The 27,940-nt window shown below is 39.3% G+C and overlaps 1 protein-coding gene across 4 annotated transcripts; it reads right to left on the bottom strand.

Moving 5' to 3' along the window:
* Positions 1–364: 364 nt before the first annotated feature.
* On the bottom strand, positions 365–26,572 carry cnksr1 (connector enhancer of kinase suppressor of Ras 1). Of its 4 annotated transcripts, none has more exons than XM_075447606.1 (22): positions 26,475–26,572; positions 26,228–26,346; positions 25,017–25,174; positions 22,266–22,468; positions 21,883–21,967; positions 13,584–13,625; positions 13,336–13,455; positions 11,078–11,137; positions 9,805–9,873; positions 9,563–9,688; positions 8,644–8,759; positions 6,903–7,048; positions 5,872–5,999; positions 5,718–5,751; positions 5,031–5,206; positions 4,717–4,790; positions 4,241–4,312; positions 3,822–3,892; positions 3,370–3,431; positions 3,200–3,290; positions 2,659–2,840; positions 365–2,284 (listed from the first exon to the last, which is right to left on the bottom strand). In XM_075447606.1, exons 2-22 carry the CDS (start codon positions 26,277–26,279, stop codon positions 1,838–1,840), a joined length of 2,514 nt encoding a protein of 837 aa, XP_075303721.1. In that variant the 5' UTR covers positions 26,280–26,346; positions 26,475–26,572; the 3' UTR covers positions 365–1,837. The 4 variants fall into 4 exon arrangements, with proteins under 4 accessions (XP_075303721.1, XP_075303722.1, XP_075303720.1 ...); XM_075447607.1 differs by having other exon boundaries at positions 26,228–26,349; positions 26,475–26,548; XM_075447605.1 differs by lacking the exon at positions 26,475–26,572 and having other exon boundaries at positions 26,228–26,404.
* Positions 26,573–27,940: the final 1,368 nt, after the last annotated feature.

The raw sequence follows: 27,940 nt of genomic DNA, 5'->3' as shown, positions 1-27,940 counted from the left end.
GAAATCAGAAAGAAATATAAATATACAGTTAAGTGACAAGGAATGAACACCATCACTCATTTCTAAGGTTTTATGTATCAAAAATAATCTTATCCTTTCCATGTACTAAAATTCTGTACATTCAATCTCAACTGAAAAACAACACATATGACATTGTGTCATTAGTCAATTCATAAAACTAATCCTAAACTAACTCAGCCTAAGAAACCGAGGTCTATGACTCTGTTTATATGGTAGTGAATCATTTTGTCCCCTACTGTAGGTTTCACATCATGGTTCTTACCTTCTGGATCGAAATGAAACATCAGGAACTGAATCAAAGTCGTTGCAGGCTCGTTTTCCAAAAAAACATGGTCTCAGAAAGTTTGTTACATCACCTCAGCAAACTTTTAATGAATACTTTACAGGCTGATATTGTTCTTGCACTCAATGTAATTGACACATTACAACCAGTGTGTGTATGCATCCGTGCTACTGTTGTATATTCTGAGTCGGTTTGGTGAGCTGAAAAAGAATTCAGACTCATTGCCTTGGCACAATGCTGAGAGCCAGAGAGTAAATAATCAGTCAACACTCTGACACTGACAAGCTCACTGCAGTCAACCTAAGTGATTTAGCAGAAACGACCGTGTAACGTGACTAGACATCAGATGTAATGGCAGGCTACTTAAGTCAAAAGATGACTAAATGAACAATTACGTTTCAAACAAAGAGATTCGGCAAGTGACTAACAGTGAATGACATATCGAGACCAGGAGCTCCTTATTGCCAACCAGGCACAAACCTGTGGAATGAATGAGTCACAGTTGGGAAAACAAAGGACAGCAAACGTGAGAACAGGTGGAGGTCCTGCATTGAAAAAAGAAGAGACGTGGAAAATGTATTCACGTGATACACATTATTTCCAGCAGGGTAATATTTAATAGAACTTTTAATTTGTCTGGTCAAAAAAGAAAGAACTGACTAAAAAAAAAAATGAACAAAATGATCCGTCCAGTCGGGTGACCTTCGGTGCACAGATTTGAAAGAGCTTACACAAACAGCAAAATGCAAAAGGTCAGGAGCAATGAGAACAAACACATACACACTACTTTATCAGTGTTTATCAGTTATTAATTTGTTACAATAGTCCCATTAATCTAAATCTTAAACCCAACCCCAAAAACTTAACTGATCAACACTCTTTATTCTTATCCAGTCAGTGAAGCTTATATTGAAATGAAACAGAGCTATATCAGATGACTCAGCTCTTGAGGTGTCTTCACTTGCCTTGCTGCCTTCATGGCAAATATAGACAATAAGAAACACTAAACTCTGGCACATGGTTTATAAACAAGTGAATATATGTCATAAAGTAAAATAGCCTTGAAAAACAGGAGCAATAGCAGCATTTCTGAAGGGAACGTTCGGTGCAACATTGTTCTTATGTACCTTTATTAAGGCAAGGTCAGTAAACAAATACAAACTGTATCTGTGGTTAAACTATATGTACATATCACATTAAAAAATCACATGTCTCACATCAGAACTGACACTGAATTTCAAGTCCTACTTGATATTTTTATCATAAGAACAAGAGAACCACAAAATTTCATAAATACATGCTATTACTGTTGTAAACTTGTAAAGTCTGCACAGATGCTTTTCTCTGATATACTTGATTAGAGCACTGATTGAGTGGCGATTTGAACTGATCCTTTAAGGTGATTGTCAGCAGAAAACACGGTGAAATGCACCCAGATCAGAGTATTACATGGCTACATGGCAACTATATTTTATTTGTCTGACTTAAATAAACAGAGCAACCTTGAAGTGGTGTTTCTGCTCCAGCGTTATTTTATATGTAAAAGTAATGGTTTGCAGCTTCTCCGCTTCCTGCCATTTCACTCAGCTGTCTGTTAATGGACTCCTGCAGTGATCCCAGAGAGAGTTCTAACACTGGGCTCGACTCTGCGCTCGGAGAGCCCGGTGGGATCTCCAGATGAACATCAGACGGCTCCGCATCAACTAGCTGCTCTCCATCGCTGAGGCTCAGAAGGCTCAGTCTGTGTGCGCCTTCTGTCTCTGCGGCGGCTGTTTCCTTAGCAACAGTTTCCAAGGAAACCTCCTCAGCAGGTGTGTCCGGCACGATGTCCCCTCCTGCTTTGGAGGCTTGGAGAGCACCCAGTCTCTCGATTTCCTGAACTAGTTCCTCGTTTTGCAGCTTCCACCGACGGTACTTTGAAGCTGTCAGATCAGAGTCTTCCAGGATCTTGTTGATCTGAAGCAGCTCCGCTTCTTTGGCCTGCCAAGCAACGCAACTTCAGTTACTGAGCTGCTGAGCTCAAGTGAATCTGTCACACTATAATAAAAAACCCGACTTTTTGTAAAAGATAACAAAAAAAACAACAACTGCTAACACGAAAACAAAAGTGAACAGTTCCTAAACTTTGCCTCAAAAATCTTCCTAAAATGAGGAAAATTCTGTCAAAAACAAAGACATGGAGAAATTCAACTGACTCAAAAGCCAGTCTATGAATTGTTAAAGTCAGCAAATGTAGTCAGCTGAAGCTCACCTGAGTCAATATTTAATCACATGCTTTGCCCTAACACAGGGAAAGATAACCCGAGGCATGTGTTAGACTCAGCCAAACAAAGCAGGTAAGACCCCCCCCTCACCTTCAGAGTACTTTGCAGGGCTCGAAGCGTGTGTGCCTTCTCATTGATAATGGGGTTCTTGTTGCGTCGAATAAAGGATTTCCTGAAGTGGTCATGAGTGAACGGCTGCTCGTGACCTATCAGAGAAACTCCTCCTTCTTTTAAGTTGTTTAACATCATGCCCATCTCATCCACTGGGCCGCCTTCTCGCAAGGAAAGGAAAAACAGAGAGAGAGAGAGCAAAATGAGAGCAAATAAAGTTGGAGGCACATGATTGAGAGAGAGTAAACTCAATACTAACAGGGAAGTGGGCCTTAGATGACAGCATTACTCTCTATTAAGTTGTTATGAACCATGCTTTTGTTGACAATCAGCTGAGCAAAATGTCCCCAGGGTAAAGTTAAGGAAACGGCATATTACAACTCACACATTAAGGAAACATTAATCAGAATGCTGCAATCTTTGCTGATTAAAGAAATTATTCCCATTTATCAACACAGAAAAAAAAAAAAACAGGAGAGAAATTGAGGCATGGGTTGAAAGACAGTCATATGAGCCATACTTGTTCCTTTGCTGCCCTCTGTTGAAGAACTGGATGTTGGCACCTTGTTCGTTTTCCCCTTTGGTCGAGGCAGAGTGTTGGACTGCACCTTCTGAGATACAGAGAAAAAAAGCCTTTAGTATCACTGCTCATCTGAATAACACACCGTGTGAGTATTTAACCACTCTTACCTTGTTTCTTCTACGTGGAGAAGGAGATGATTCACTCTCTGACTCGGTCTCACTGTAACATTCTGTGAAAACATGAACAAAGGTGTTGAATTAATGAATTTACCTGAAAAGATGTCATCATTTTTCATTATTTTCAACTGGCTGACAGATAACCATAGCAACAGATATATTCCATTCTCTGATGACAGAAACTCATCTGGTGAAATCATTATAAACACAATTACAGGACAACAATTTTCACAAAACAGAGGACGATAATTTTTTTTGTCCCATGTGTGTTGACACCACAACCTCAGCATGAGTAACACCTAAAATCATAGAAAATATGAGCACAAAACAGCAGGAACAAAATAACTGGATGAAAGAATCTGAATTTTAAGTACATGATAGTCACGAAGAGCCTACAAAATTACAAAATTAAAATTACAGACGTAAGAAAACTCTCTCCTCACCTTCTTCACTATCTGGACTTTTGAGGAACTTCTTGTGCTTTTGTATGGCTGAAATCAGGCAGTTAATCCACCTTGGGAAAAAAAAAATGACAACTTGTGTCAACAGTTAACTATGAACATAATGTATATATAATCAGCTCCAGATATGTCTAAATTTGGGAAACTGCATGACTTTATTTCAAAAGAAGAGATCAACATATCCCAAAGCATTAAAAGATTATTCAGAAAACTAAACTCCAGAGGGCAGTGCAGACCAAACCCCATTATAGTATGATTTAACACCTCGTATACACTCATAATGAATGGCAGCATTATACGGGAGTTGCGGCATCAAGACCAAACCAGACCATTATGTAGACATCAGTCTATCATTATCAAGTTTAGATTAGGTAACTCTAGATAAATTTTTTCCAGCTTACTTGCTCATGTCGGTGACATTTTCAGCAGCAAAAAAGAATTTCTGGAATTTCCTGTGGCACATTTGGAAAACACTGGTGGAGAGAGAACAAAGTCGGGGAGGAGAGGGTCAGCAGATGAGTCATGAAGACATTAAAACCCAAATCAAGCATACACACACAAGGACACAATAAAATTCCCACCTGCATTTCCGTCTTTGATTAGAAACTGCAGTCTTACGATATCATATCGCTTTTTTTTTTTTCAACATTGAGGGCAGCAAAAAAGCTGTGCACAGTGTCCTGCGTTATGTCTACTGTATATTGCAGAACTCTCCCTGTGCAAAGGCATAATAAAGCCTCTGTTTTCAAAGTAAAACAACTACATTCACTTCTCATACCAGTACTATATCTTTACAAATACAGGCAAACTACAAAATCCCCGATTTTCCTGAATGAGATGTTGGAAGATCCATCACTAAATGATAAATAATTCTTACTATTTTCTCTTGTGCTCGCCAGCACTCTCTATGCTGTAGCTACTTATGTTGAGCAGACCCTCCGCCTTTTCATCCTGAAGAAAAACAGACACAACATAAGACATAAACATCAGACACCCAGACTGAACAAAGTAGATACAGCTGAAGCAGTTTTATTTCACTAATACTCAGAAAATACTCCCCCGTGGCTTAGAAATAGAATAACAAGCAGTCATTCTTTTTAAAAAACTAAGAAAAATGTATGTAAGCATAAATCAAACTAACAGTAAAACATTCAAACAACAGTAATTTTTAAGGTCATATTCTTTGCCCACCTGTTGGCTTGTATACCAGTAAAGATTTGGCCCCTTGAGGACAAACCAGAAGCGCTGCCATTTCTGCGCGAGGAAGACACTGCTCTCCTTTCTTTTCTTCCAGAGCCACCCATCGCAGTCGGGATGAGACAATTCACGACAGGACACGCGGCGCCGGCTCAGAGCCGTCGTCTTTCCTGGAAAAGAATTCGTATACAAAGAGGAAAGAGGAGCACGATGAATGAACTCAACTGTTGAGCAGTTAATAGTTTGGTCATGAGACTTTAATATTACACTAACACAGCAGCATCCACCAGAACCTGGAAACTCCAATGGACATTGAGAATTATAAGGAGTTCAAAACTGCAGGACCTGTAGAGATTTGAATCGGCCTTGACTTTGGTTGTTTTATGACTAACTTATCATTTTATTCTAGGAAGCAGTCTGCTGGCAGAAGTCTGTGCAGGGGAGTTTGTGTATAGCACATGATGGTCCAAACACTTATAAGCATCCATTAGTAATTAGTATGAATGGATTTTTAGTGAAAATCCATTTATCAATGAACATAAAAACATACATCAATACTGCCTTAAGCAGTCATTACTTTAGTGTGTTAACACTGTTTGTCACAATGCAATATGCTTTGTAATTTGTACTTGATCTGTTCAGTTAATGCATTTAATTATTTCAAGATCTGAAAAATCGTACCTTTCGTACAGATCCTCTTGTTTTCCTTATTCGGCTGTAAAGATAAACAGAAAGAGATAATTTAGTGTTCCAAAAGCAGTTTTATTCAATCCCCCAAATATGATTGATTTCAAACTGAAACATCTGATTGTAAATGCTCTTCTTTTCCTCTCACCGTGTGCCCGACCATTTCAGGGCAGGAACTGACGCTCGCTCTTTCCTGGTTGATTCTGTAAGGGGAGGGTGACCGGTCTCTCCTGAAGTTTGGGGAGAGCCTCGCACTTTCCGAACTCTGAAGCTCCACTTAGAAACACACATTAAGGTGAAGAGCATAAATAAACCTGCAGCTGTCAGCAACACTGTGTCTGTTTTACATTTAGATAAAAATGATACACAATATAACACATCGTTACGACACACATTTGTATGTTGCCTGTTACAGAAGTCCGGGACCTACATTAATGACTTCTTTATACAACCACCACTTTATCTGGGTGAGACATGTCTTCAGTGTGCATCATCCTCAAAAATCGGATTTGAAATAAGTGAAACATTTTATCAAAGATATTTACAATACATCCACTTGTTTCAACCAAAGCCTGTAGCGATTACAGAAAGATCTCGGGTCTAATTCAGTTTGACTTACTGAAGCAAATGTAAATATAGTGCTTTACTTCCGGCTAAAGAAGAATTCTATTCTTCATATTAATTGACATTCATAACATTCAACATGCTTTTCTGATTATTGTATTTGGAGGACCGGGAAGCTCATGTTTCTTTTGCTTTGGCAGAATGTGTCTGGTCTTCCTCCCATTCATACAGAGTTCCACCCTGCCATGCCAGGGCCTGCCAACCGTTTATCAAATGCGTGGCTGCTTTGAAATGGTGAGACTGTACAGAAGAGCTCCACCGAGACACATCACTCAGCGCTAAATTTCACAGCTCTTTTTTGGTTGTGGGTTAATCTGATTGCACCCTGTTTTTTTAATAACGGCCCCCAGAAAACAGAAAATGAACAAGGAGGTCTCAGACTAATCTGCGTTTGTGAAATTCTCTGGTGACAGCAGGCTACGTAGATGCTGCTCCTGAACAAAACCTACCTGTCTTTGCAAAAGCCTATTATGATCCATCCTGCTTTCGGAACAAAAAAAAAATCTACTAAAATCAGCCTCCACTCACTGGAGACTTCAAAGAAAAGTTCCCTACCTGACGCTGACAGAGGAGACAGCCTCTCCTGTTGGTTTCGGTATGAAGTCAGATCCAGACTCCCCTCCAGCTCCTTGTCAAAGGACAACTCAGATTCCTCCTGTCCCATAGGCTGCTGCGGTACCTCTGGCCCCTGAATAGCTTTTCTGTTGCAAAGTGCAAAAGAAAGATTAACCTGAGAAACTCACCGGTGTTGCACTTGGATGCCTCTGTAAGGCGAAACCTGGGATTTGTAATCTAAATTCTTTGCAACTGACAGAGAAATGAAAATAATCTTTAATAAAAGGGATCCCTGTTTCAAATCACATTACGATGATGGCTTTCCTAAAATAAAAACTTTAAAGTCGTTTAATACTGATATGCAGTGAAATCTGTGGCCACAAAGTTTAACAGAGACATTAAATACTTGAAAACTACAGTTGGGTCTCCTAAAAAGATTAAATATGCCAGTTTTATAACTGTTATAAGTGTATCAGAAAATGACAGAACTATCTGACAGAACTATTTACAACCATAATGCACCATCATCGCCCACTCCCTCCATTTGTCTGCCTGCTCTCCATCAACACCCTTTGCGCCTCTTCTCCTCCTTACTCTTTCACCTCCCTTCTTCTTTTTTTCTTAATCTTTCCCAAACTCCCTCGGCTATATATCTGTTTCTCCATTCATTCCTTTCTTCTCACTTTCAGTCAGCTGTGGCTGGTGGGTGTGTACAGTGGAATTCATGATATTTGCCCTGCGACGTCATCGTAAACCTATCGGGATCCGACATGTTAAAAAGGTCAGGAAAGTTTGCGGGAGGTTCTGTTCTACTGAGTTAATCCTTCGCACTTCAGTGAACCACATTTATGTCCAAACTGCTCTGTCTGCATGCCGACATGCACACACAGAATCACGCTTAATAACAGACTGCCACATCAATTTACCTTTTATAGGTAAATATAGGAGATTAAAAGGCTTAAGTTTCATGATGAAAACAAAAAGTGTTTGAGCTGACACATCCGAGCATTCTGTTCTTCATAATTTGTCGGAATCATTCGACAATAGAGTTCTATAGAGTTTTATTTAAGACAAAACAAACTGTTTCATGGTTTTATGCCAAATGAAGTGTTAAAACGTTTTACGCGTTCAGCATTGAGAGTGACAGATATCATGTCTTGACCATATAGAACAATATATATATATATATATATATATATATATATATATGTGTGTATATAATAATATTTACATATATTTTATTTATAAAGCAATTTACATCAACTTAATGATTTCAGAGTGCATTTAAACAAATAAATAAATAAATAAACAAACAGATAAATTATTTTAAGATTTTTCAATTTAACTAAAGGCTTTTCTAAAAAGGTGAGTTTTCAGGCCTTTTTTAAAATAATCCACAGTCTGTGGTGCCCTTAGATGGTCAGGGAGAGCATTCCAACATACTGGTCGTATATGTATATATATATATATATATATATATATATATGTATTATTATTATTTTTTAAAACATGTTCACTATGCAAATTCAACAGCAATCCCACTGTCAGATCAATTTGAAGCCCTTTTATTCAAACGGTATTACAAACATGGGGAAGTTCTTTTAATTTTGGATTGTGAAATAATCAAGTTTTAAAAAAATAATTTAGCTTAAAAACTGTTGGCTATTCATCTGAATCAAATACCTCAGATTCTAATAAGGACTAACTGATTACAAGGGGAAAAGTGAATTACCATGCTCACCTAAAAGACAGGGACCTGACAGAAGCTGCGACCCTATCAAATATGGAGTTCCTTGGATTCTCTTCCTCGTCCTTCTCTTCTTCCTCCTCTGACCTTTCTTCTCTCACCTCGTCCCCCTTGTAAGAACAAATGAAACAAAACCCAAACGTGTGAGAATGCTCGTAGAGATTGTTCCTGTGTGTGTGTGTGTGTGTGTGTGTTGGTGTGTATGTTTGTGTATTTATGGTTTAGCACAGGGGTAAGGAAGCAGATGTCATGTGGGCTGTGACGGCAGCTCTCTCTTCAGGTCTCCATCTGCACACTGTGGCTTAGCAGACAAGACAGCAACACATTCGCACAAACACACACAAAGTCTGTGAATCTAAAAATCAGGGCATCCTCTGAGGGCAATATGGAGACGATACACACAGCTGATTCACATCCTCTGAAGTGTTCTCTCGCCACAAGCCGCCAGCTAGATCTGAGATTAACATGGTACTGGTCACAAGGGGGTCTGAAATGCACAGTGCGTATCTGTGAGCTCGTCTCAGATGCAGCATGTATTTCAGTTTGTAATTCAAACAACAGTCGGCTCAGTGACAACTTGCAAGAGTTTATGGAAACCGATCCCAAGTTATGTTGAACGGGAATCGAACGGGATGTTCACATGAAAGAACGGCTCAGGTTCCCTTGACATAAACAAGTAAACAGCTCGGTTACTGAAGGAGGATTTGATGCTGGACTTTCATCTCAGGATGTAATTACTCTAAGCTGTTTTTGCCAACTCTGAGGCACACTGCAAAAAGAAATATTGAGCCACAAGTTCTGTGGCTTGTATAAGAAATAAACACTTTCTATTCAAAGAGTTAAATATATTAAAACTTTACTTTAGTTTGTGGAGTAATTGGGTGCATGGAGGTGGACTTCAGTTATGTCTGACCTGTGTGATGGAGAGCTGGATGGAGTCTTTGCGCCGCACTGATCGAGGAATCTTCTTCAAGACCAGGGTCACTCCTTTGGGATTCTCCTGCAGCTTCCTGATGAGGTTTTTCCTGCTCCAGCCCACCTGATGCAGTCACACAGAACTTTTCAGTATGAAGGTTATTGCTCCGGGGACAGTAAGACTTTGCAGTAAGACGACTGTCAAACAGAATTCAAGCTTGTAAACACCGCATCACTCACCACTATCTGGTCATTGACTTGAACCACTTCATCTCCAGCCAAGATCCTCAAATAAGAATCAGCGGAAGGCTGCATTAGGAGAGAACAAACAACACTTAACCAAAAATAGCACATAACAGCCCTCACTATATGACCTAGGAGATTGGTGATATGATTGGTCTCCTCTATCCATGTATGTGGAATGCTATATGTATGTTTTTATAACTAGATTTGTTAGAGTGAAGCATTGTCATGTACAAATATTGGATGTACTGTATCATCTGGAAAAATACAAAATGTCCACAAACTGGTTTTAATGTTCTCGAGAGTTCAATTCTAAACTTAAAAATGAACAACTGAATATAAAAGAAACACGTGATTGCATTAATATTGTGCAGACTTTATTTTCTCAGATGACAATAGAAATATTTCTGTCCAGCACTTAGAAGTCATTACATAGATAAGCTTCCTTTTGTTGCCTTTTGACAGCTAGGTGAGAATGTTGTCATTCTAGATAATCCAGTGAATCAGATGTGCACCATTTCTTTCTTTGTAAAGTAAGGATTCTTCTCACATTCGTGTAGTTTGTATGTGCCTGTGGATGCTGATCTCATCTCTCATTAGTCAGCCACAGTTAGGTTGGTGCAGTAGCAGGGGAGTCTAGGGTACTCTGCTGTTGACATCATGGAAAAATAACATCTTCATCTTTGTGTCCCATGGGAGAGCTACTCTTGCACTGACGTTATAAGCCTTTTACACTCCTCCGTCCTTTCACTGCTCTCTGTATATTTCACAAACCCCCTGATTAAAGTGGTCTTTGGCTTTCTCAGAGAAGCTGCTCCACCTAAAAAACATACGCGCAAGATTTCCCAGTTCCACAGAGTCAGCAACAACAGGTACTCTTTAATGAGTAATCAAGAAGTGCAAATGAGTGGAAAGGTGTCTGACAGACCAAAGCCACAAAGTCAGCTTGTTACATGCAAGATTTGATAAAAACACAATCACACCACTAAGGCGATTCACCATAGTGATTTTCCTCATCAAGTCACCGTTTAATAGGTCAGAGTTCAAGTAATTAAACCATTGGGAGTCTCACAGCTTTTGGTATGGAGCTCTTGTGAAAAGACAAGCTGTAGCTGCAGTTAACCTATTGGTCTGAAGTTCAAGACAAGCAGTCCGAGTCACGCTGCTCCACAGAGGATTTGTTAAGAACACTGAAATAGCACTGATGGTTAAACTCTGTTTGTTGGCTGAATCAACAGTGAAAGAAGGAAAGCAGATTTGAGATTCTGACCTCGGCAGCGGTTCCAGTCACGTAGTGGTTACTGGAACTGGTGGACGTTATCTCAATCCCCTGAAAAAAAGGGAAAATGAAAGATGTTGTATACATTTCAGAATGATAAAAGTACTTGTGCACATCACTGAGTCAAAATTGCACAACATGATAATCTTATTAATGCTATCTGTTCTCGAAAGAAATATTAAATATTAAATCAGCTTGCCAAGGCTGTCATAATGAGCATAGAAAGAGACACCTAAATCACCAAAGGTCATGAAATAAAGGAATCTTCGTGGAAGCTGAACCTGACAGCTCCATGATCATGATCTTAATTAATCATTTTGAATGTTATCCTTTATGTACAGTATGGCAAATAAATCAATATAGATTGGAGATGGGTTAAGCAAACTAAATTTGTCTGATGCGAAAGCTGGAATATAATTACTATGATAAGGAATGACGATATTCAAAAACGCAGCATCTATAATGGAAAAAGCCCTTTCATTGAGAGAGGATATAACTATTAACAAATGCAGTAATAACTAAAATTATTCTATTAACAACAAGCAACCTATTAAATGCATAGGGGGTTTAAGTAAAGTGTTGCCATTGTAATAATCTTCTGAAGGGGTTTTTGCCCTGCAACAAACCTCATATTATATTAGTATTATAGCATGTAGACATTCTAGAAATATCTATGGAACGATCCACATGTGAATTGTCACTAATGTATCTAGTGTATCATTATGAGTCAAACTCTTTTGATTACAGTAAAGAAAATTTGAGAGAAAGCAAAAGCTTGTAAGTTTGGATTAAGTTTGCAATCTCGGAATGACAAAATCCTCATTTTTCTTGCCTCTCACTTCTGTTTCTCTGTCTGCAGTTTCCATCACTCTCAGTCTATAAGAGTGCAGATCTCATTATTGGTGATGGGCTTTAATCAATTACCTACTGTCAATCGAGGATAATCACGTTTACTTGCTTCTTGTTCAGTACATTTGTGAAAATGATCCTGTTCTAATGTAGGAAATGTGTGAAAAATGACCCTGACAGTTCAGTTTTAATACACTTCCCACACACAACGTCAGCCACACACTGCTATTCATCGAAATGACAAACAAAGCAATACGCTTGCCATAAGAGGACATATACTACACATATCTGTTGAAAGGATAACACAGCTGATGTGATGAGGAGAACAAATTAAGAAAGGAAGCCAAACTGCTTACATGAGAGATCTTTAGTTAATGGGCTGATTACCACAAAGAGGAAGGATACTGGGAAAATGCTTTGAAGAAAATGGCTCTTTAGATATGAGTATGAAAGGAAAACTAGATTATGTTGATAACAAACAAAAACTAGAGCTGTAATTATAGAACTGAATGTGCTCACTTCAAGGCAAGAAGAGGAGGAATAGAATAAAAGAGCATTGTTTGTGAACAACTATGCATAAGGGAAGGTTTCAGAGAGAGTAATTGAACTGGATACACGGAGAACCTTGAGTTAGAGGAAAGATGCGCAGAATGGAACCAAATGCTGATGAGCACACCTGGGCAGTGAAGAAAGGAGAAAAGAAACACTGAAAATGACTGAAATTGTGACAGAACAGAAGACACAGACATCGAGACTTGAATTGAGACAGATAAGTGCTTAAGTGATCAAATAAAGAAAAAAATGACAGTGAGAGTGACACGATAAGATGCAGAGATGAGAAAGGTTTTAAAACAGGTAACACCTCAAGAGATGACCAGCAAAGTGAAGAAGAGAAGCTGGGATTGGCTTAACAAACCTTAAATGAATGATCACTCAATTCTGTACTTCCTTCTATGCCTGCTCTCTATCGCTACACTGTCACCCCTGTCACCTCTGACAGAGTCTGACTTGTGGTTTCCTTTTATGTAGCTTATTGTTAGCTTTGATATTAGCTGTAATGTTATATATTTTGGATAAAAGTCGCTTTGGATAAAAGTGTCTGCTAAATACATAACCATAAATTAAGCTTTTACAGGAAATCGATTTTTGCATGTTCATGTAGATAGAGTTGAATCTGTGAGTATTTTTTCTTTAGTTTTATGTTAGTCTTATTAGCCGATTAAATGTTTATAAAAATAAAATTCAATCTATACACATTAGGTCTGTGCATAGGTGTGACCATGCAGAAAAGGTGCATAGTATCAACGAAACAGAATCTGCATTTCATGTTAAACTAGATGACTTCTCACAGAGATGAAAACCACATTGATAAAAGGGTTTAAAAACAAAAAAGGCTCTACCAGCTGATCAGCTGGTGACACAGGCACCAGGTCGACACTCTCCAGGTGAGCTGTATGGGTGAGAAGTTCTTTGGGGCTGGAGCTTAGGATCTCATCGCAAACTGCCACCAGCTGCCGGCACTACAAGATGAAAAACAACTTGACTTACTTGGTTTGAATACCTCACTAAATTCATCGTAAAATGAAGCAAAATCGACCAAAATTACTCATAGAAAGAAGGCAAACATTCAAATAACAAGCAAACTCACCACAGAGATGATGTCCTTTTCCTTTTCATAGACTGTGGTATCCTGTTGGATCAGTGAAACAACATGGCATGAGCAGAAGGGTAACAAAATGACACCACATCAACCCATATGTAGATTCTATTGATTTTTTGTGGAAATAGGACAATCTGACTCAAAGACCCGTGTCCTATTTCCTCTCTACTACATGAGTCAGGAAGAGAAAGGCCACAGATCTCCAGGGGCTAAAGGAGTGTCATTCCAGATATTAATCTGTGTTTTTCAGGATTTTATAGCAACTTCAATAAAATGTAGACAACACATGATTCATAGGACCTGCAATAAATCCTGAAAGGAAAGTATCTTCATTGTATTTAACATTTGGAGTCAGGTTTCATTGCTTTTTATGACCTTTTTTTTATGCTCTTTACTCTTTGACCTTAGTTTAATCTGTCCAAAGCATTTCAGAGTCATGTTCCAAAGGAGTTTTTTTTTTTAATCACCTCTTTCTTACTGGTATGATTAGTTGTAAAAAAAAAAAGGTTGAAAGGAGAAAATTGAAAATATTTCATAAATGGCAAAAGCTATGATTTAAACAATCTTGTTTTCTCGATTGGGGCCTCAGTTAGTAACTCGGTTAGCTTTATGTACACGGTATGGACAATATATTGTATGTGGTTAGCTGGTGAAACCGATAAGACTGCACAATATTGTCATTTGAAACAATATTTAATCAAGCTTTATGACCAATCCATATAGAAATTCAGAACACCTAGAAAGGGTTCCATCACTGCAAATACTCCAGAACAGTGTGTGCAATCCACTGCAAAATCCAAGGATCTCCACTAATCCCCACCCGAACACACACAGTAATTCCACAGTAAACTATGCTCTTCCACACAGACATGCACAGACATTCAGAAATGTCAGTAGGCAGTGACTAGAATCAGTTTGTTGGAACTGAATATCAATCTTGTCTGTAGTTTCTGGAAAGTAAATGTTAATAATGTTCTTACGGACTTTATTGTCATGAGCTCAGAAGAGATGAAATGGGGGGCTTCAAATTAGAGAGAAGGAGGAGAAGAAGCTCAGAGAGAAGAGGATAGGTGCTTATACAGTCTAACAGACCAAGGGCACATAGCAATACTCGCCTAAGCTAATTTGTATGATGTGATGAGTTACATAAAGCACTATAAGGAGAAGGTAATCCATGTGAAATCTAGCAAGGGATCAGCAGTGAACACAAATGGATTGGGCTGCTTAAAAGCCACGACACAAGACTATAAGGAGGGATACAACATGATTAATGGCCAGTTCAACTTGCCTGCTTGTGTTTGTGTTGCTTTTGTGTGTTGGCATTCCTGATATTTGTTTGAGTGTGGATGCTTAACAAAATCTGGGATATACTTATTTACTCCAAAACAAACTATTAAGAGGTTATGCAAAAACATGAATGGAGATGTTCAGATCTTTATCTTGATCTCTACTCGAGCGCATCTTGTCATGGCACACTGGTTCTGTGCTACAATGACAAAGGCAGAGTTAGCTGAGTAGGTAGTCACACCTGACTCACAGCATAATGACACTTGAAAAGTAGAAAATCAACTAACCTGGTTTGGAAAAACACAGAATACATATAACTTGCAGCTTCTGGGTGTCACATGCACACCTAAACATATTATTAGTGCAAACAGTCATGCTCTAAAGTGTAGATTAAAGGCTAATTTGTACCCATGTAAGAGTCTTTAATGCAGCACAATAACATACAAAAATCTATCCATCCATCCATCCATTTTCTATACCGCTGAATCCGTTGGTCGGGTCGCGGCATACAAAAATCTACGAGTGAAAATAATTTGTATGTTAACAGGGATGTGGGATTTTCTAAGAGTTCACTATGATCTTTAGTTCATGTCAGCATGCTAACATTTCATAATTAGCACCAAACAAGTAAATTGAATTTTATTGAAACTGAGTCTATTATACTGTAATAGTACATGCTGAGACTAAGTTAAGTATCGGTCAAAACGAAATGTTCATAAGACTTTGAACAATTTAATAATATCCTGAGTACAGTTTGTACAAAACATAGGGCAATTATCCAAAATACTGAACATACTTTCCAATAACTCAAGGTGTTATAAACACAACCGTCTGAGGGTAGAATACTGTCTAAAGACCGGAACACATATTTTCTATTTTCTATCGCCCCACACCAGTAGCGGTTGGCACTCTATGACACGCTGCATAAGGCAAGATTCACACTGAGTCACGCTTTAGTGCTCTATGGTGGGAAGACCACATACCTGACGAATCAGACATACACTTGGTTAGGCGATTTGATTGGTTGGTGCCTCCACAGCTGCCTGGAAAAGGCTGACAGTGCTCAACCTTCCATCGCAAGCTACACTGGCAAAGCAAAGCAACAGACCCAGCAATAAATTCAGCAACACGTGTCAAAGTGACTAAGAAGTGAGACTGCTGAAACGCGTATGTGTGAATCTGGCCTAACATCTCAACACTGTCCTATTTCCCAGCGTCGCTGTTCCTGAAAACACATTTTTCAATGATTGAATCCTTGAATCCTTCCGTCTCGTATGGGAGCTCTTTTTCTTAGATGCTCCCAGTGATATCCATCTGAAAAGCTGCTTAGGTAGTTTTAAGTAGTAGTAGATACCCACACTGAATTTTAAAGTAAAGTCTCAATATTTTCTATGGTAAACATTTTTTTGTACGATTTTGTACAAAACTGTCAAGCACAAAAGGGAACTTCACCTTAACCTGTGTGGTCAGATCGGCCGCATCGCAATGCTTCCTACTGGCGCTAGCGGTGGCGTTTTCGATGAATCATCTGAACGACCACAGGTGTGCTCTGCTGGTGTGTTATGGTCTTTACTAAAAAGCCAGATCTAGCTGTATTGATGAGTTAAATTAAATGCGGTGTAGGGGTTGTCTACCGCAGATAACTCTATTTGATTCAGTTTCAATTTCTGATTATTACAAAACCGATGAATGTTTCAGTTACCATTGCGATTTTTTATTTTAGTTGCAGTCCTCATTCTGTTCTTAACATATCATTTTACAACACGGCTTAAAACCAACAACAGCAACTCTCATAAGTTGTCCAAATGACAGAAGAAGCTGAGGCTCAGAGTTGGTGCCACCTCCTTCATGCCTACGCATTATCACTTCTGCCTTCACTTAGCAACACCACCTTCTTTCCCGCATTGCATTCCTTTGCTTTATGTTGTTTGCAATCATGCTGCAGGACGTTTCACCATAACAACACAACCAGTTCTGCATTTCATTCAAACTCTGGTAGAACGGGAAATGACACTATCTATATGAGGTGGGCAACAGGTACTATGTGCAGAAACTGGTGTAATGTCAGGAAGGTGTGGTGGGAAACAGAAAGCACAAGTGAATGCTTCTCATTGCTGGTTTCAAAGTCATTTCAAAAGAATGAATGCAGAACCATTTCATTTGTATGCTTACAAACACACGTGTATGGACACCTATTCCAATTGGCTTGAATTGGACTTACTATCTAAGTGCCTTGAGATGACATTTGTTGTATTTGGCGCTATATAAATAAAAATGAATTGAATTGAATTGAATTATTCACTTTCTAAGTTACTCTTTGTGTCCAAAGAAGTTTTAGTAAAACAAAATCTCACCCGCACGGTTTCTGTTACCACAGTCGTATAAGTTCATACCTACAAAAAAGTATTTGTATATGCACAAAGGTATGACACACATAATTCTTATGAAAGATGTGAGGCCCAATGATAAGTTCTCAGTGTTTCATGTCTGTGGCAGAGACACGAGGAAGATGGTTAGGGCACAGAAGTATTTAGTCCTCCACAGCCTCTAGCATATCGATGCTCCACTTGCAAGACTTTCTGTTCATTTTGACCTCTTTATATTTCAAAGAAAAATACTTCACATGAGAACAAAAGAACACAGTTTTTGAAGGAGCCCACACTTGAAGCACAGGATTTTAAAAACAGTGCAGTTTCTCTTCAGTTGTACCACATTGACAAATGCTGAGGGAGGGCTCTACAAACTTGAAACACTCCAACTGATTCATCTCTGGTCTTTTAGAGCCCCAAGAATGAATTCAAAACCAGATTCATGGTAAGCAGTATTTTACAGATGTCTGAGGAGCCACGAGCCTGTAAAACCGGTACATTTACTGACATCACGCTTGAATATCACTGTAACCTGATCCTCTTAGATCAGGCTCAGGTCTAATGTAGATGTCAATAAAATGAAAAACCATTTTCAAACAGGATGAACCAAAGATAGATTTGTATGAATGAAAAATCCTCTTTTCAACCACAGATGAATGACACCAGTGATCCGTAACATTGTCAAAAAGCTGAAAGGTAAGCAGCCTTCCTCAGCTGGTGTGTGCTGTGGGGTATGGTGTTCGGTTCAATCAGGTAGCTAACTTTGTAGGTGACGTTGCCTGTGAGCTGTTCACTCAATAGTTGTCTAGGAAACAAAGGTATGCTATTATATGGGTGTAACACTCTGAAAAGGATGCACAAGATGCACTATCATGCACAAACACACACATGCAAAAAAAAAACTGAAACTTAGACACAACAATAAGAAACAACCCATAAAGGACATATGTGGGTATGTTTAAACTTAGACTTGATTTTAGTTGTGATTTAAGAAATCTACTTTTTCTTCTCTTTATGATGATATCTGCAACTTAATATATACACATGCAAATATCAAACATGGTGTTCTCTTCTCCAGGACTCCTCATGTTCTGTCTACCTCTGCCTGCATGTTTACATACTTGGACTTTCCCAGTAGATATTTCCGTCATCAGGTCAGACATGTTATAAAAAGATTGTGAGACATAACTATACGAGATCACTTTTACACTAGCGTCTCTACACTTGATCCAGCGACTTTCCCTGCCTAACTTTGGTCTTTTCCATGACTTTTAAAACCCGGCTCAACAATGCATTTTTCTGGAACTCCCTTTTTTATTCTATCAAATAATATTAGTCATAGTCTCACAGTTCCCATGGTTTATCATCCTCTTTTCACAATCTGTCTGTCTTTAAACCTGTTATGATTTACTCCTCTCTGACCTTTTAATAAGTCATCCAGTAGTAACTAAAACTCAGTGAACATGCTAATCATAGCTAAGTCAACAACGGCTACCACACAGTTGTTATTTTTCTGTATTTTGTTTTTTATTACCATATATTTGCTGTAAAAAAAAAAAAAAAAAACATTATAAATCCATAACTGCACATTTGAAACTAAGAAACTATCCTTTTTTTGTTTCAGAAGCAAGCAGCTTTTACAATAAATGTTAGACATTAAAATCTTTTGCAGTTACGTATTCACCTTTAGGTTTTCATGTCAAAAGCGCAAATAAAAATTTCATTTGAAGAAATGTCCTTAACCTTCTCTTTCAGAGTCACCATTAAACTGACATACCTTAAAGGAATGTTTCCCAATAGCTCACAGAGCTCGCCACCTTTTTCTCTCTGCCCTCACTCTCTTGGACTTTGCCTCTGTTGCTTGGCTGCTTCAAAGCAAACTGAGCCTGTGCTACTGTGAAACTCAGACCAACTCAGACAACTTCAGTGTGGGATCCCCACAACACCAGCTGACAACAAGCCCTGATCGCCCTCAGGGTGGGAGAAAAAACACACAAACGCTCAAACACTCACAGAGGAACTGGGAAATAAGTGTCCTTTCTTTTGTGTGCAGGATGTGGTGCGGCTTCTTTGGAAGCTCTTCCTTGGAAAGGACGTCATTATTAAGCCATGGCCTCCGGATGGTACATATGTCACGTGGGAGGATGACACCAACCTCAATTAGCCACGAGCAAGGTTTAAGCAGATGTGACCATGCTTGTCTATGTTGTATAGGGGAACACACATGCTTATGTAATATAACTCAGCTGTACTGTTCACACTACAAGTGGGTACGAATCAATGTATTTGACCGCATGGACTGTGACTGCAGGTTGATATTACTATGATGAGATAAAGAGAGATGAGGCCTGAACCCATGTGCACGAGGATTTTTCATTTTCTCTTTTCAGTTATCCAAATGTGACACCTGTTCAGCTACCCAAAGCTGACCTTTTAGTTCACCTGCCAAGAATTTTTAAAGTAATACATACACCTGTCAAAACATGCAATATGCAGGTTTCGGAGATATGAAACCACAGTATCCATTTCCACTGTTTTCATGAATGGATTTAGTTACTATTTGATCATTCAATGTTTCGAAAATCTGTGGTTGAAATCTGAGAAGGAGATGATCTAGAGATGATCCACCAACAGACTCAAAAACTCTTTTGTTCCTCTGGCCATCAGTGATGGCACTTCTGAATTTCACTGGTCACTTTATATATTATTTTTATATTAAACAGTTTTTTTTTATTCTTAGATTGTTTTTAAAGTGTTTATTATTGTATAAACATTTTTATTGCTTTATTATGTCTGCTACTGGATGCTTGACTTTCCTTTGGGATCAATAAAGTATCTATCTATCTATCTATCTATCTATCTATCTATCTATCTATCTATCTATCTATCTATCTATCTATCTATCTATCTATCTATCTATCTATCTATCTATCTATCTATCTATCTATCTATCTATCTATCGATCTATCTATCTATCTATCTATCTATCGATCTGTCATACCAACTCTTTCACATTAGAGACAATAATTCTTAGCTTTAAAACACCTGCACGCATGCACAAAATTCAAAAACAGGAACTGATAGAACAATAGTACATCAATAATATAATGATCAACCTCTGAGCAGCCAACAAGAGTGGAAAGATTTTAACTTGCTAATTGCTCACTCAGCGCTCTGCCTCCACGTATTTCTGAGCCAAAAATGAATGAAAACAACAACAGGACCAACTCTGATTCACCGCGTAGGAGCGAAAACATCCTATCCAAATGAACAAGCTACAAACACCCTGAAATCCACACTTCCTTCCTTGCTCTCTATTCTTCCAGGGCCATGAGAATAAAGTCACATTTAATCTATAAATTTTACTCCTCATGTACAAGTCCCACAGACTGCGAACAGATGGCCCCACTTGAAGTTGCCCCCATATGACCAGTAGTTAGTTTTTAATCTGTAAGAAGATACCCTTTCATAGAAATCAGCACTAGATGATTTTCAGATTAGCGAGACAGAAAATACACTTGCGATGTTATTTAAGTGGCCCGAGCCATTCTAAGAACTCAGGCAAAATCCAATAGCAGCAAAAGAAGGATCACCTTGAGGGGAATTATCCAATCAAAGAGGTGAGAACAGTACCTGTCATGCTGGGAAGGCGTCCAGAGCTGGCCGTACATAAACTCCTCAGCAAACTAAGTCTCCTCTACTCAGATTCTCTGTGTGTCTCTTACTATCTTTTCACTTCTATTTTGTTTTGATTTCTTCTCCTCTAAACTTCTGTAAGATTATTTATCTCTAATGTCACCACAGTTCCAGAGTTAATAGCCTCTCTTTGCCTGTTGTTGCTCTCTGCAGTGTGTTCACTCCCCCAGGAGACAAAAGTCATTTAATAGTGCCAGTGCAATCCTTCTCTCAGTCTCCTCCCTCTTTCTCTGCCTTCCTTTTTGCTTCCCACTCTGCCCTTTCCTCCCTCCCTCCCTCAGGCAGCCCAACATATCTAGGCCTGTCCTCGGTGCTACAGTACCCATGCATACTTTTCACCCACTTTACATGCACCTTGTTATGAATATTCCCTCTCCTCCCCAGTCTTTCAAACACCACACAGCACCGTATCAGGGTAAACACAAACAAAACCCAGCCAGCTACTTTGGCAGTCCGTTCAACCAATGCTTCTTCAAGGCACAACCGCCTCCAAATATGCCAGGAATGTAAAGATAAAAATGCATTACTCAAGCTAAGCTGAGGGAAAGGGAGGGTTTATGTGCTTCAGTTTGTCTTGTTCAATTTTAGTGGTTGATTTTAAAAGAAGTGGGCATTCAAAGAGCAGGTTGTAGTTCTGCTTTGGAAGTTTAATGTGCATGACATTACAACTAGAGACATGGTTTACTCGTAGGTGGTTCCTCATGAAATAAAACATTTCAAGCTTTTACAAACGTGTGTTAAGTGCATCAAGCTCACACGTGTTCTGTGGATTTTCTAACTCTTGCAGACAGACTCTGACATTTGACTAAAATAGAAAAACATCCCACAACAAACGGAAAGATTTGCACACAGCAGAATATAACTTGATAAATGGGAGTCACACGACAAGACGGCAGCTGATCTTTTATGCACTTAATTGAAATGAACTGGCGTACCTTGTGTACAATGTCTCCCAGCTCTCTGCAGTAACTGAATATGTTCTTGGTCGCAGTGCAGCCACTGAGCTGTGAAAACTGATATCTGGAAAGACACAGATTATACTCCAAATAAATGCGGATGTAGAGGGAAGGAAAAGATTTCACCACAAGGTAATTAAAGTGAACAAAGACTAATAAGAGATATTTTAGTGGTTTATAAAATGAAAGACAGCGAACAGGTAAAGGGCAGGGATCAATGCATATACTAAAACATTCTTCTGAAAAGGCTCTAGATGATTTCAATCCACAAGCATCAGTTTCAAATGAGCAAAAAAAGCACATGTGTCTAAAGTATAGCACTCTATAATAGTAAAACTGCATATAAATCCCAGCCTACAAACCTGTTGAGCAATGAGAAAAGGCCTTTGGCAGATGTGATGAGTTCAACTACAGTCTGAAGAATGCCAGCTGGCAGCTTGGTGGTGCTACGTCCATCATAGCTGTTGAGGCGCCAGCGGTTCTGAATGCCCATCTGCAGGGTGTGGGCAACAGTGCGCAGCTTCTCTGTCAGACTTTGTAGGCTCTCTCCTCCAATGCCATACGTCTAGAGAGGACACACAGCAAAATAAACACATGTGTTTGATAAATGATATATTCCACTCACTGCTGTCATGAAACAATTAAACCAAAAGAGTTTAAAATGCATTTTATACGCAGAACACATTACTGGTTTGATTCTGGCCCAGGCTGTTCTCTGATGAGTATCAATATTTCCAACTCTCCTCTGATTTATTTTCACTTCTCCACGGTGTACTTTTAAAGCCACAGAAAGTTTTAAAAACGTTCCCCGTCGTGTCATTGTAACATAACTGTGATTTTTCTTTTTCTTTTTCCAAATAGAGGAGGGAAATTAAAAAAAAAAATCTAACATGCAGACTTTCACAGACATTCACTACTGATGCCGACAAGTGAAAGGAAAAACTGTTTTTGAGCTAAATCATACTTTACATGGAGAAATGTTTGAAAAAAAAAGTTATCATTTTTGTTACACTTTGCATTACACAGCACAGCTTGTCACCTTCAGCCTGAAACGCTTCATTTTAGCTCCTGTATCTTTAAGGCATCCCTCCTAAAAGGTCAAGTCTGTTTGGACCGGTCAGAACTTTGGCCTAAAAAAGCTTGTTTTATTTTATGACCTATTTGTTATGTGCCGAACAAGTCACCAGACAGACATAATGCAAATGTGTTTTTGTCAGCACGTAAACAAAGAAAAGCCTGCAACTGTCTTTTCCCAGAGAAAAACATCGGAGGCGACATTAGATTTCTTGTTTAGTGTATGTTTAATTTGAGCAATTAAAACATTCTCAATCAGGACTGGTTAGGGCTGGGATCTAAAATGCATGGTTAGGGGTTACACTTTGTACTATTCATGAGTTTTCCAATAATGTGATGTGGGAACTGCCCCACGCAAAGTAACAGACCAAATATATGGTAAATGATAAATGGACAGTAGCGTTTTTCCAGTCTTGTTGATAACTCAAAGTGCTTGTAGACAAAAAGCCACACTGAGTCATTCACACACACACACACACACACACACACACACACACACACACACACACACACACACACACACTCACACACTCATTTACCACTTCTTAGAAACAGTGTTTACAGCGCGTACACTAGAATGATGCTCCCAAAGGTTTTTATCAAATCACAACATAAATTTCTATTGATGCTTCGAGTGTGAACACTCCTTCCTTGGACTGCCTCAGATTTGCTAAAAAATAATATACATAACACTAAACCCTGGAGTGATTTACCCCAAAGTAAAATTCAATATAAAACAAAGCCACAAGAAAGTTGATACACTCACAGATAGCAAATCAATTGTGAAGTAAAAGATACAGAGATCACCTGAAAGGTCCTTCAGAGAGACGGTTTCTCTTGCCTCTTTCATATGTGTCATGCCAATTTTCTGCTCAGCAGCATGGGACGTGACTCGTGCAAGCCGTTAAAAAAGCAGCGTTTCATTGCCATGGCCCACTCATCGTTGGTCAAGCACTTTAAACCGCTCAGCATTTGTTGGTTCACATCCTCCAGCCGGAACAAAAAGCTCATCTACAAGTGGCCATAAATCTTTTATGACATTTTCAACACTGTAACTGTTAATTATGCTGCTGTGTACTTGGATGTGGTCTGCTCCATGTGAGCATCTGATGGGTGATTTTATGAATGAGCACAGTGTTGGAGCTTCATGGAGCATCAAGTCAGAGAAAATGGGGAGGAAGAACGGCAGACACATGCACCCACATACACGCTCCGCTGTAGGAAAAAGCTTCCACTACACGTTAACTCACAAAGACTTTGGTGTTAAACTCTTAATGTTATTCAATCTGTATTACAGTCATTTCAACAACTCAAAAACAAGCAGTTTAAGCAGTCTTAGCCTGATGTTTTCAGACTGTTACGCCACCAGAGACTGAGCTTTGCCTGGTACTGTCCAGCTCAATCAGCCCTTACACTGAAATAAAGGCCATTCTGGAAACACACTAATGCTCCCACACACAAACCCAGCTACCTAAATCCCTAAAATCCCCTCTCAACATTGGTTAGACAGTTAATTTAATCATGCAGCAGAAAAGAGTGGGATAGAGAATCAAAGGGAGGGCAGAAGTGTTACCTTATTTGATTAAGAACATTGCCAGACATTTGCATGGAAAGCATTAGGGGCAGAAATTTGTATATTAAATCTACTTTGGTTGCAGCCGAAGCGTGAAATGTCCTTTGAGGTTTGCTTTCAAACACGTTTTTTTTTTTTAACTGTGTAGTGGAAACAAAGTGGAAAGAACGGAGACTCGCTACGACTTAGTATTTAACTGAGGCCGGACTTGTATGGCAGTAGAAACACTGAGTGTATTTTGGCTGGAGTTTGTAACAGGCTGTCCAGCAGCTGCTGGTCCCACTGTTCAAACAAGAGCAGGGTCTAAAAAAATTACAGCAATGAAAAAATAGAGGCTGTTGTATCAATTACTGTCTCATTCACACATTACTTCCTCAGCAAACTCAACTAAAATCATTGGAAACACAGGGTACTGCCCTGGACATGCATTGTAAGCGCACACACACGACCGTGGATCCGCACTCACCAGAGAACAGAGCTTCTCTACAGCCTCCAAAATGACCTCCTGGTGTCCAATTTTATGGACTCCCCACTTTTCCAAGTCCAGGGAAGTCAACTGGAGGAGCTCCAGACCCGATAAATGCCAATCTGAGACTGGGTACTGATTAATGGGGGCATCCAGACCTAGCCACGACAAGACACAAAAGCACAAATATATAAGGCTTCAACCACTCGCTGGGTACAATTATAAAATAGCCCCACATAGTCAAAAAAGTCACGTGCATGTACAGGCATGAAAAACGACTTCTGCTCAGCTGCATGTTGAGCAAATAGGTTTAAAAAAGTAAAGCTCTCATGGTGAAACGTGAAAGGTTTGTGTTCTGCACTTACAAGATGATGTGTTTCTGAGTGCTACTTTAAACCAAGGACAGTTATCACACTATTTACATAAGCAAAATAAGGAATACTGCTCTATAAGAATATGCTCATGTTGCATAGATTTAACATTTTGTATATATTTAAAAAAAGACTGGCATAGAAATGTGCTTGAAATAAAAACAGAATTTTTAAAAAAGTCTTACACTAATGTCTAGAACATTTTGTAATTCTGATATAAATTATCTTTGACAGTGCAGGTGGAACTAATTTCAATTTCTTGACACACTGTTGGGTGCCTTTATGTGTAGGAAAATACAATTAATCAAACACTCATCACACCTGTTGTAAGTAAAATAAGTCAAATCGGAATCTGAAAGATAACTTGGAATTGTAGCAGTACACGTACAACATTTCGTATAAGGTAGCTTCAAATTCAGGCACAGGATTGAAGCAAAACTAAAAACAAAAGTATTTCCCTTAATGTTTATTATTGGGCGGATACTCTGATTATAACACCGTAAGGCAGCACTGATTCATGTTATATCCTAAAGTAAAAACTTAATTTCTCCCTTTAGGCAAAACAATGCATAAATCAGTATGTTAGGTGAACCCAATCGAAGTGAAGCAGAAAGCCGTGAACACTATCACGGCTTCCAACTTCAGCTGTTGTTGACACTGATCAGAACAACTCTCAGCAAAGGCCACTTCCTCATTCCACCTCCACCTTTCACTTCCAATAGGATTAGCGTAGAGCTTCTATTTTTGACCTAACCTTCCGTGCTAAAGTACCTGTGAGGGGATAAAACCGTGGGAGGGAGGAAAAAAAAAAAAAAAACAACTCCGAACCATGATCCTCACCTTGGAGCCATTCGGTGACTCTCATCTCGCTCCACGACGTTATAGGCTCCATGCTCGGAGCCCTGTTCCAGTCGCTCGTTCAGTTCCAGGCGGTCCTGGCCGACTTCTACGTCTCAGGGCTGCTGGAAGAAAAAAAAGTTGATCCTGATTTGGAGTCGGGCGATGACGAATGGCACTCCTTCTTACAGGTACAGGTAGAGTCCCCCTTCTGCCAGCCAATAGTACATAACTCCCACCCCTTCCTTACCTGAGGGAACCGCGTCTCTGTAAATTGCTGCAGCTTTAAGGCTTCATAACTTCCCTCATATCTCCTGTCACGCTCGATTCGTGCAATCCGCGTGATAAGCGCGCAGGGCTTAACGCACCACAGAGGAAGACGATCTGTGGACGCAGTAACAACAACACCTGTCAGTGTAATATGGTAATAACCCAATAGTAAAGCTGCGTATTGCCAGAAGGATTTGGATTCAGCCTTGTGGTTCTCTTTGCCTTACTCGCCCCCCCCCGTGCTGCGCCGTAGTTTGAAGTTTTATGCATTATGCAATCAATACCGTGCCCTTAAAGTTATCATGACGGTGTAGTCACCCCGCGGCGGCTGGTGCCAGGATTGCTCTCCAAGGATGTTTCCATAAATTGCGCCGCATTTATTCTTTTAGCTCTGCTGGCTCCCGTGCTCCAAGAGAAGAAAACATTGCTCAAACATTGTCAACATTTTATCAGTATCTTTATTATATCAGAGCAGAATGTATCATGAGGAATTGTGTCGTGGATGAGTTATATGCAATGTTTTTGACTAATATGAAAACACATTGATTGTCTTAATGCCTTGGCTTTGCAGTCGTCCATCATGACAGAGGCCCATTTAATGGTGTGGTTATCTATTTATTTATTTATTTATTCCCCCCATTAATAGGGCTTTCAACAAGGAGGTAGTCAGTCAGTTATTGGGTTTGGTGTCCTAAAGGGTTAATTACATTTACACCATATATTTCAAGAATATACTCGAGGTTTCAAAACAGTCAACTCAATCTAAATGCTATTTCTGAATAACTGTGTTCTCCATTCACGCTCAAGACTTCAGGTCTTGCACCCTTTGTGAATTAATCTCTTGTTAACATCTCATATAAGTTTCCCAACGTTTTTTTTCCACGACGGCTGCTGTTGAATGTTTCCCAGCAGTAAAGGGCAGCACCTGATCAAAAAGCTATATTCATCAAAGAGCTGCTCTTTGATATTTGGCACCCCCTGCTGTTTATCCCTTTGAGCCAAGAGAAAGAAACAGTGATGGTGGGGGTGAAGCCAGATTCACATGTCAGCAGGCAAAATGGCAGTGTGTCCCCCTACATTAATTTCATGCTAGAATTCCTCTATGTGGTCTTGCAACTAACCATTTTAAATGGCAGTCAGACAGAAAGGTTATTATAGTTAAAATGATACTGAAAAACTAAAGTTGAACGGAAAAGCTGCAGCCTGCTTGCTGTGAAGCTCCTTGACTGCATCTATAGATTGGAGTTGTGGAAATGTCATTATCAAGGCTGAGTGACTTACTATTGATCCTCAGTTGTATTAAGATGTTCTCTGCTGAAAGTGTGGAAGGAAAATAACTGAACCAGTGTGAGACATCACTCCACTAACCTGACAACTCAAGGCTCGAGCTCAGATAATGGAAAATCAGTGAATTGCTAAATTCTTTCCCTGAGTCTCTACCTCTTC

This window comes from Odontesthes bonariensis, chromosome 17, assembly GCF_027942865.1.
Source record: "Odontesthes bonariensis isolate fOdoBon6 chromosome 17, fOdoBon6.hap1, whole genome shotgun sequence".
Classification (NCBI taxonomy): domain Eukaryota; kingdom Metazoa; phylum Chordata; class Actinopteri; order Atheriniformes; family Atherinopsidae; genus Odontesthes; species Odontesthes bonariensis.
The sequence above is the reverse complement of the archived record's forward strand: the minus strand, read 5'-3'. Positions and strand labels throughout refer to the sequence as shown.

What these genes read in the sequence shown, in the direction of transcription:
- cnksr1 (XM_075447606.1), bottom strand. Translation starts at nt 26,279, where the DNA reads ATGGAGCCTATAACGTCGTGGAGCGAGATGAGAGTCACCGAATGGCTC. An exon ending in GTCAGGTCCCTGTCTTTTAG is followed by an intron (nt 7,049 to 8,643) that starts GTGAGCATGGTA and finishes ACTTTGCAACAG; the next exon opens with AAAAGCTATTCAGGGGCCAG. An exon ending in ACTGGTATACAAGCCAACAG is followed by an intron (nt 4,791 to 5,030) that starts GTGGGCAAAGAA and finishes GTTTTTCTTCAG; the next exon opens with GATGAAAAGGCGGAGGGTCT.